This window comes from Oryza brachyantha, chromosome 3 (assembly GCF_000231095.2).
Source record: "Oryza brachyantha chromosome 3, ObraRS2, whole genome shotgun sequence".
Lineage (NCBI taxonomy): Eukaryota > Viridiplantae > Streptophyta > Magnoliopsida > Poales > Poaceae > Oryza > Oryza brachyantha.
The window spans coordinates 13,862,366-13,872,822 of record NC_023165.2 but is presented as its reverse complement, the minus strand read 5'-3'; the positions used below and the strand labels follow the sequence as shown (position 1 = coordinate 13,872,822).

The 10,457-nt window shown below is 39.0% G+C and overlaps 1 protein-coding gene across 1 annotated transcript; it reads left to right on the top strand.

The window, feature by feature from the left end:
- Positions 1–229: 229 nt before the first annotated feature.
- Positions 230–2,352, top strand: LOC102710773. Its single transcript, XM_040521646.1, has 3 exons — positions 230–651; positions 1,000–1,554; positions 2,304–2,352. Exons 1-3 carry the CDS (start codon positions 230–232, stop codon positions 2,350–2,352), a joined length of 1,026 nt encoding a protein of 341 aa, XP_040377580.1.
- Positions 2,353–10,457: the final 8,105 nt, after the last annotated feature.

Sequence of the window (10,457 nt, the reverse complement as noted above, 5' to 3'; positions counted from 1 at the left end):
GTATGCCATGCATTGCCAAAAGGATAGATAACCATATGGCATCCTAACAAACTACTGTACATGCATGTACACATACATATGCTTTCCTAGTACCACCCTATTTATATCACCTTCACATACACTTCTCTAGCAGCCTCTTCTCTTCTCTTGCCTTCTCTTCTCTTCTCTTTAGCAAGAAAGCTAGAGAAGAATCTCACTAGCTAGCAACAAGAGAGAGAGAGAGATTGAGATGAGGAACCACAAGCTACTAGTTCCTACCACCACCACCACTTCATCCTCCTCTTCAAAGAACAATGCCAACAGCAGCAAACAAGAAGAGCCACACCTCTCAGGGGCTTACATTAGGAGCCTTGTCAAGCAACTTAGCTCCTCCTCATCTACTGCAAGATCCAAAGACCACACCACCATCACCATGGGCGCCAGTGCCAAACCACAGCCAGAAGACCCCCTAGCAGCAACAACACCACCACCACCACAGCCACAGCCACAGCCACAGCCACACAAGAAGCAGGTCAGGAGGAGGCTGCACACCAGCAGGCCTTACCAGGAGAGGCTACTCAACATGGCAGAGGCCAGGAGAGAGATTGTCACAGCTCTCAAGATCCATAGGGCCTCCATGAGACAAGCCAAGGAGCAGCAGCAGCAGCAGCAGCAACTGCTGCAGCTGCAACAGCAGCAGCAGCAAGAGGTGGTGGCAGCTCATCAGCTAGTCGTGCAAGAAGAAGCACAGCATGCAAGTGCAACTAGAGCCTCTGCAGCTATGGGCTATGCTTCCTTCTCGGATTACCTGTACAATTCACCGCTTACGCATTTCTCAGCTCCTGCCACCTGCGGCTACTCCTCTCCTCTCCCTTACCACACACCAGCAGCAGCAGCTGCTGCTGCACCCATGGCTGGCGTTGGCTCAGGCGGCCATGGCTTGGTGGATCACCTGCAGCTGCAGGTGCCTCTCCCTGCGCAGCCGTTAGGGCTGAACCTTAGCTTGCATGGCTTCAACAGCGTCGTCATCGCCGACGACATCGACGGCGGCGGCAAGGTTAGTACCAGCTATTTTGAAGCTCCATTGCTCCGCCAGCCGTCGCCTACGTCGTCCTACTCCGTCTACTCCTCTCCATCGGTCACGACGACGGCGGCCGGCGGCCAGGACATGTCGTCGTCGGCCCTCACCGCGGAGAACGCCTCGCTGGCGGCCGAGGCCGCCGACCCGTCGCTGCACCGGGTGCTGGACGACGAGGAGATGGCGGCCCTCTGCTCCATCGGGGAGCAGCACGACATCGAGTGGAGCGACACCGTGAACCTCGTCACGTCGGCGTGGTGGAGCAAGCTCCTCGACAGCGTGGGCGGCAGCGACGGCGCCGGTGCAGCACCCGAAGGTCAGGCGACGGCGACGGCGGAGGACGAGCTGACGGTGACATGCACGCCGGATTGGCTCAGCGACAGCCTTGGCCATCAGATCACCAAAGAAAGAAGCTCTGACGTGCTGGGGATGCATTTCAGCGATCAGTGCTACGGCTACCACAGTGGGAGCTATGGCGAAGACGTTTCCTTGCCGAGGTAATTAATATTTTATCATCTAATGTTTGATCTGTTCTGTGATACCACATAGCTAGAGAACCGAAAGATTGAATTTAATTTACAGCATGTTACTGGTTGAACAGTTAGTTTTCTGGTAATTAACGAGCTAGTGTGATCTATTAGTATACGCTAAGCTACAGGTTTTACAGTTTGCATGCATGTTCATTTTCTAGATTATCTCGAGCGCAAATTATATATATGGTTGTAAGCCTTTTCCATCTAGAGCTATATAGAATTCAGCTATAAGTTTTCGTCCTCGTGGATCACCAATTAAAACTACTCCTATATGTTTTAGGCACCGTTCCTATATCTTCCTGGCTTAACAAAATTGGAGACTTGATCTCGTATGTACTGTACTTTTTGTAATTCTAGCTTACTTTTAATATATATGTTCTTACAATAACGGGGAAGATCATATGCACATGCTAATAACTATTTTCTCTGTTTCATATTCTAAGTTAATTTAGGTTTATCCTAAGTCAAACCTACTGTCATGTATATGCATATGAGTAACAAGAGCATTATCATTCAATCTGTGGTTGCTTTTCAATTTAGAAGATTTTTGTCATTCTTGTGAAGGTACGTGAGATACAAGATTTTCTAATTTAAAAACTGGGTACCCCCAAATATTTAGGTATATCGAGGTACTAAAAATTTTATCTGCAGTTATATTTTAGAGAACTGTAAAAATCTCTTTATTTTAACGGTGCATGATTCTTGGTGTGCAGAATGGATCTAGGAGAAATCGAAGGATGGGACGCGGAATGGTTCTCATGATATCATCGATATATGGGGAGAACAATTTCACCAAAGTTTTCAGCAGGAATTGCTCCCCTTTGCTGACATGAATACTTCACTGTCTTAAATAATGAAAACTCTTGTGTGACTAAGTAATACTGAGAGTCTGAGATCAATGTCAAAGATTTTGATTGTATGGATCAATCGGCAATGCCTTTATTTAACATGTATGAGTGTTGTTAATGTATATCTGTTCTCTGTTTGGCCTAAGTTAGCACTAGCTAGTACATCTTGGTAACTGATGTTTGTCATCTAAATTTCTCAAGCTTATAGACCAATATAATATATAGCTTTATCTATCATATGCACTCAAATTGACTTATTTTAATTAAGTTGTGGTATGCTCTGTGTTGATGTTTTATGTCGACAATGATAAATATGGGGCTATGCATCAGATCAAGAGCTAAATGGTTGCACAGGATAAAGAGATTTAATTATGCAGGCTCATGCTGTCAATGAGAGTTAATACCTGCTCCAGTTTGACGGATCGAAACATGTTCGATTTTAATACACTATGTCGCTTGTTGGAATGTGTTTTATCGGTTGTGATATGGTAGATCTCTCAGGGCATGTCAAATTTGGGACGTTCTGCTCATCTTATATAGCACGAGGGGCAGGTTATGGCAACCTAAGCTAGCGAATGTGGCTTAGATCATTCTTAGCGGATACTCCATCTCATATTCCATCCTAAAAATAAAATATGTAAGAGGGAAAATATTGCTCCAGCAAATATTCCATCTCATCCTCCAAAACAGAGCATCATCTATATTGAAAAGAGAAACTTCAAATATGGATGAATGCTCTCTCCTCCCTTCATATCTGACATCCAATTACAAGAGAAGAGAGGATAACAACATGAGATGAGGTTGTTGTAAAGTATTAACAAAATATATATGGATGGTGTAATATAGATGTTCTGTTAGAGCAATAACTAATATAAATAGAGAATCTATTTTAGATGATCATCCAAATGATAATATGGATGATTAAATTTGGATAATCTGTTAGGAAATGATGGCTTCCTATTTTATACAAGGTGGTGTCTGGCCAGGATATTACCATTTTCTTATGGTACAAGGAAATAAAACAACCAAGTCCTATCCAATATCTAAATTACATGGTTCAGCCTACCTCCTTTGCATCTAAGTAGGATAAACCTTTCATAATGATACCCAGAGTTATTCTCCACATTCAGTATATTCTTGTAATAATCAAATTGGTCCTTCAAGATCTGATTAGCTTTTAATATATATTGAGAACAATTATATATTTCATATTAAAACCTACAGCACTTGTGTTCAGATGGATTGGAATACTTACTTATATTTGCTTAATTAAAATTGGGTACGAATAGCACAGAGAAAAACGCGCCTCACATAACCCCTCCACTCCCCAACTTCTACTCCTATCCTAGTGAAAAATAAATACTCTCACCTTTACCCCCAATATTGGTTATGTCGCTAGCCAGTCTCTCCACCCATCATAGCAGATGCATATTACTTCTCATTAATTACTTCATGGAGCTGTTATATATTAAGCATGACCCAAAAGATGAGACAGTCATCTTGGAATTCAATACTGAATTTATCCAACAAAGGTCAACCTAAAATGAAATCCTGGATTTTGGGTTGGTAGTACTTATAAAACATGCCCATGTATTGTACATGTGTGCGTGCGTAGTGTGAATAGATGGAATATGTCATATGTGGGTGCATGCGTCCAAAAGGTTAGGATAGATAAAATAAACATGAGAATTAGCAAGCAATTGGAGACCTCTTTTTGAGTAAATTTCAGAAAACTACAGGTATATTGCATAATCTATCACAAAAGTACATATTTAAGAACTTGTCAAAAGAGAATTATAGATTAATTTAGTGCACCAGTTTTTAGAACATTACAGGTTTTTCACATTTCCGTTACCTCCACCGTGTGGGACCCACCTGCAGCATCATGATGTGTGGGTGCATAGTGAAGTCATGGCTGAAGCAAAATAGTAACGACGGCTCTCTTAGTAATATTTCATTTGATAACAATAGTGAATGAAATCATGTTCTCGACATAATTTTGGGTGGCATATGAGACCCACAAATCAGGTGACATAAGTGGCTAAACTTAGGGATAGCAAGGGGTCGGGTCCAGCATGCGTAGAGCAAATCCATGCCCGACCTAATATCCACCTTTGCCTTCTCGATCAATGTCTGATAGTGTTGGCGGGTAGAACTCTAGCTTCATACCCATATTCATTGGTATGAGTATGCCTGGTGGACACCTAATGGATTTTACATGAGTAATATCTCAATAGAGATATTTAACAAAGAGCACAACAACCAACAAATTGTAAAATTATCATCAATGGATTAAAAGAGCTAATATAAATTATCACCAAGGTAGCATAATTTTGTCCAAAGCTAATATAAATTATCACCAAGGTACCATAATTTTTTCCAAGTTCAAGATTTTAATGAGCCGATGAAAAAGATGTATGAGAGATAGCCTTCTCTACATGTATATTGGGTTGGGCATACCCACGAATAAAATATAAAACTCAACCATCGAGCACTAGGTTTTCAGGTTGCAGGGAAACATGCTCATGGGCAAAAAAAAAAAAAAATTAAATCCATGCCCATCGGGCCAAGTATCCACGGATATCCGGCCCCTTGGGCGAATTTTCCATGATTTAGCTTCCAATAATGAGTGCGCTAAATCTATAGTTCTTCGATATAAGTTCTTAAATCTCTAGGTTGTGATAGATTACGCAAAATACATGTAGTTTTGTGAAATTTAATTTACGCCCTATTCTTTCTCTCCAGCACAATCTGAGCATAAACATTAAATTTTTAAATGATTGTTCCATCTAACCAGATGTATTTCACAAATATTTCCTAAAATTTTTATTATACACGAAGTACTTTACATGAATATATCACTTATCTTTAAGGTCCAAATTATCATGTTATATTATTATATTTATTACTTACAATAAAAGAACATACTTGTAATTTATGGTATGTTTTTTCTTTTGAAAAGTCATATTAGGTGTACTTCCTCGGTCCCATAAAGACTTTACTTTTGAGACGTTACAGCCTATCAAATTAAGATATACATATTTAAGTGGAGCCTATGAAAACTAATTTGCCTAAGAATTGCTAGAAGTAACGTCTTCGTTGGACCGATGGAGTACTTGATTCTTACTAATTCCATTCATTTTTATTAAGTTATTATGCAAATTGTACAATGATAGGAAAATGGGCTTTATTCTTTTCCCCATCCCCTATGGCTACTGTCTAGCTCCTTTTAGTCGCAGAACGGAAAGTAAAAGGTCACTGTGCCAGAAGCATGAGAGCTGATTGAACTTTTGTTTGTTTTGTATCTGCAAGCAATAATGAAGCTCAAAGGAAAAGGAATGCGCAAGTGAACTAACTAGTATACAGTACAGGGTTTGCAATTTAGGTAAGCACTTTTATTCTGGTGGCTGAAATTACCTGTTACCGGAAATTTTTAAAAATCAGAAATTTTGAAGGATTTTTTTTCAAATTCAAATGCTAATAATGGTTGTTTTCTCACCAAATACAAGAATTCTGAAAAATATAAATAATCATGCCAACTCCAACTGTCCAAATAGTTCAAATAGTCCAAAAATATAAATGATCTTCACATGTTCAAATAGTACAGATTTTTCCCAAAAAAAATTACACTGAAATATTCATCGGATACCCCACTCCCATTGGACCCCATCGGCAGAATTGAAATTCCTGGTCATTGTGAAATTGCAAACCCTGGTACTGTACTGCACAAAGTAGCTTATAATAGTGTACTTTTAGTTGAAACCACTATATATGACTATTTAATGATAACTTATAACACATCAGAAAGTTGAAATTGATCCGTGGTATATATTTGATGAGTACAAGAAACTCTTGCCTAACTAATTAGGAGTTTGGATTGCAAAATGTCTAAAGAAACTGCAACATTATTTTTCCTCTTCCTCGAGATCACTACTTAGGTCTTTTCCCAAAAACATCACATCGAATTTTTGGACATCTAAATGAAGTATTAAAAATACATGAATATTAAAACTAATTATACAGTTATGTGTAAAATCGTGAGACGAATCTTTTGAGTCTAATTAGGACATGATTAGCCATAAATACTACAGTAATCAACATGTGCTAGTGACGAATTAATTAGACTCAAAAGATTCGTTAAGCGGTTTCCAGGCAAAATCTAAAATTTGTTTTTTTATTCATGTCCGAAAACTTTTTCCTATATTCTATCAAACGTTTGACGTGACCTTTTTACCCAAAATTACTAGTAGACTGGTTACTTGGATTTTGGACGCATGCATGCATGCAATATCTCTTCATCGAGCAAGCAGCAAAGCTAGCTACTGAAGCTAGCTAGGTTCGTTGCTGGCACACTGCAGTGAATGATTTTCACTGTGGGTCTGTGATGTTTGTCTATGCTAAAATGTGTGTATGCCAATGCAAAGAATTGCTGCCCCACTCTAGCTAGCTAGATGAGGTGACACATGTGTAGCCATATAGCTGGGGGCTAGCATTGATAATATGCAGGCCTCCTGATCACAAGTGCACTGTAATTTCCTGCATCATCCATCACTGCCTGATCGATCAGATAGCTTCTTCAGCCTGGTAAATTGTTCATCAGGTTGTACAGTACTGTATGTTATGTAGAGCCTAGAGGAGGAACAGACTGGCAGGCAGTACAATTGGCTGTAGCCTGACACGCATGATCGATCGGTCAGAAACTTTCAGAAGGGTAATCAAGATTTGCATGCATGCAGCTATGCAAGAGCGTAATTGGTTGTACGAGGCGCCCAAGTGAAATTGAAGTTTCATAAAAAGTACTGTCAGTACTGAAATCTCCACAATTTCTCTTCTTCTTCAGCAAAAGCACTTCGATATATCTTCTCCTCGGGTGAGCGACTGATCCTCTTCTCTGCCAACGGTTCGGGGAGTGGAACTGTGGAAGGCAGGGGTCTTCCTGATGGGTTTAGAGACATGGTTTGAAAGGGAGTGGCCCAACAGTAGGTAATAAACATGTGCGTGTGGCGAGCAGTGGAACCACCCTCAAAATTAACCACAGGATTAAAGGAGGAGGGTCGTATGGAAATTCTATTCAAACCTCTAAGTGGTGAGAGCATCTCCAACAAGAGACTAATATGAGTTTTAAAAATTAAATTTTGGTATTAGAGACTAAAAACGCACTCCAACGAATGCCTAAAAGTACTCCCAAACTTTTAGCATCCCCAAGCACATGTACTTTTTGAGCTAAATTTTGGCCTTCTATTGGGGTTACCAATACAACAATTCATCACCCTTGGGAACAATCCTGCCCAGCTGCTGCCGCCGTCTCCCTCCCGATCACCTTCACGGCTGGTTGATAGATTTTGCTAGTTAATGTGCCTAAATAGTGGCTCTATGATGTAGCTCAGCGTGGATTGCAATCTAAAAAATATATTGATGTAGCACACCGAAGTATTTTAACAAATATATACTAGCTCATAAAGTTTTTGTGCACACAAGCAGAAGTAGAAGTATTTTAACAAATATATCCAGCATTTTACTCTGAAGTAGAATACCAATGATTTTAATTGAGACAAAAGATTAACGCGGTCCATTTCAAAAATTTTGGGAACCAATTATAGGGCCACTAGCTGTTGGACAGGGTGATTTTTGGATCTAATAGTTTTTAGGATGATACCAATCCAGAATTATTAGGGGCTAATTTTTAGCCTCCTGCTGAAGATGCTATTATAGGGTGAGCGTATTGGTGGTGTGCCTAGTGGCAAAGGAGCCGTGAGAGACGAAGGCCGGTGGGATAGGGACATCTATCAACTGCTTGCTCTGTTTGGAGAGGAGTTGGGAGAGGGAGAGGGAGAGGGGGAGGGGAAGGAAGGAGGCCAATCTGGTTGGCTTGCAAGATGGGTAACATAGCGGTTCATGTGAGCTTGTAGATTATAATTTAGAGTTGATCACACTTGTTGTAGCCTTGTAGGCCTAAGGAAAGGAGGAAGAAAGATTTTCATTCATCACAATTTCCATATTGTCTGGTCATAAAAAAGTGATTAAGATTTGTGGGTAGTTTTAGGTGACTGGAAAATAAATTGACTCCTTTATAAAACTATGTTTTAGCTAGCTAGAAACATCAACAATAGTTGATAAAAGATGGGACTTTGCTGATCTTATAATTTTCAGCCCACCTGTCAAGCAATCATGGAATAAAAACATTGGACCTGTTCTTATTGTTGTTGCAGGTTGGACCAGGGGTAAACCAATATTTTCATATTAAACCAATATTTCGATTGAAGTAAGGTAAATTAACTTACCCTGATATAGAAAACGTAGTAATGGATTAATACATGATTAATTAAGTATTAATTATTAAAAAATACAAAATAGACTAATATGATTTTTAAAACAACTTTCCTATAGAAAATTTTTATAAAAAATACACCGTTTAGTAGTTCGGGAAGTGTGCGCGCGGAAAATAAGGGGATAAGTTAACTTATGGGCAGCAAACTCGAATGCGGCCTAGGTATTTTTACAAACCATTATAATTTGGATATATTCTTCTACTCCAGATATGTCTCTCTTGAGGTAGAGCCACAAGGAAACAGGTTGAGTGCTCACAAGGAAATACTACTCTATTTATTTATTTTTTTTTATTTGATACCTTTGACTTTTATATCTACGTTTGATTATTTATCTTGATATTTTTTTTACAAATATGTAAAATTATGAGTTATGCTTAACGTATCTTTAATGATAAAACAAATCAAAACATAATAATTATATGTTTTTTAAAATAATATAAATGGTTAAACGTTGATAACGGCATCGAGTAAAGAATAGAAACAGCGGCAGTACTTACAAAGATAATCAATCAGGCATGTCCTTTCCTTAGGCTGTTAAGCTAAGTTTAGCATGTAATATATCATCGGTTAGGAACTGATGTTTCGTACGTACACTCTATTTGACAAGGCCTTTTGCAATGTGAGCATTGACATACATATTCCAAACTCCTTCCACGCAACAAGCAAACATGCAAGCATCATTGTGTTAGTTTTGCATGGGCCTTGACCTTGAGATGTACACGTTGGAATTAATGGAAAGTATTCTCCCTAGAACTAGAAGCTCAGCTCAGCTCACGTACGTACGTGGTTTGGGTTCCCGGCTTTCTCGTTTTCTCAGAAAAGACCCAAGACCGGCCGAGAGAAAAACTAAAACCAATTGCATATATGACAGCGCTAAAGAGTCAAGAGGAGACATGCATGACAAAGGGAATGGGGTCGTCGAAGAGAGTTGGAAGCTGGTGTATATATATATAGTTACAAGAAATCGATCGGTTCAAACTATATATAACATACTATTTGTACATATATATAGCTAGTCCAATGTGTAAGTGTTGATAAACACCTAGCTAGCTAGTCCAAACTACAGTAGTGGCAACAGAAGGTGATCCAATATGCAATCTACTCTAAGACCACAATATTGCAACCAAGATTTGAAGGTATTACACTTTTTTTTCTTGATTTAACAATTTTGTTAATGTTTCAACCATTACAATTTGATGTAATTGCATGCACACGATCAAAATGTTGCAACTACATTTTCTTTACAACGAACTACAATTATATTTCATTTATTTTCATGATGCATGCAAATATTTTTCCTCAGCAAGTACTACGAGGCTCTTAATACAAACCCCATTACCCCAAGATGTCTTGCAAGATTAAATAGTGAGGTAAAGAGAGAAGGGATAAGAAAGGGAATGAGCAGCCCCTCATGCAAAGAGTAATTTCCACACAATCTCCAACAATAAAAGAGAAATAGTAGCTATAATGGCTGATTGAAATTAGTATACTAGACGCAGTGTAAAAAGGTGATGTGTTATGTATGCCACCTCTTAATTATTTAGTTACTTACATGGACAAAATTAGAGATGGCATCCACCTCTATTATAAAACTTGCTCTTAGGTTTTCCTCATAATTCTTAGATTTATGTTTGCTTCTTTGAATATAATAAAATGTTTGACAATCCGAAGATTTTGCAAATATCCATGT

Excerpts from the sequence above, each read along its gene's own strand:
- LOC102710773 (XM_040521646.1), top strand. The coding sequence starts at position 230 with ATGAGGAACCACAAGCTACTAGTTCCTACCACCACCACCACTTCATCC. Across the intron at positions 652-999 it reads GAGCAGCAGCAGCAGCAGCA|CGTCGTCATCGCCGACGACA; the intron begins GCAACTGCTGCA and ends TGGCTTCAACAG. Across the intron at positions 1,555-2,303 it reads GAAGACGTTTCCTTGCCGAG|AATGGATCTAGGAGAAATCG; the intron begins GTAATTAATATT and ends CTTGGTGTGCAG.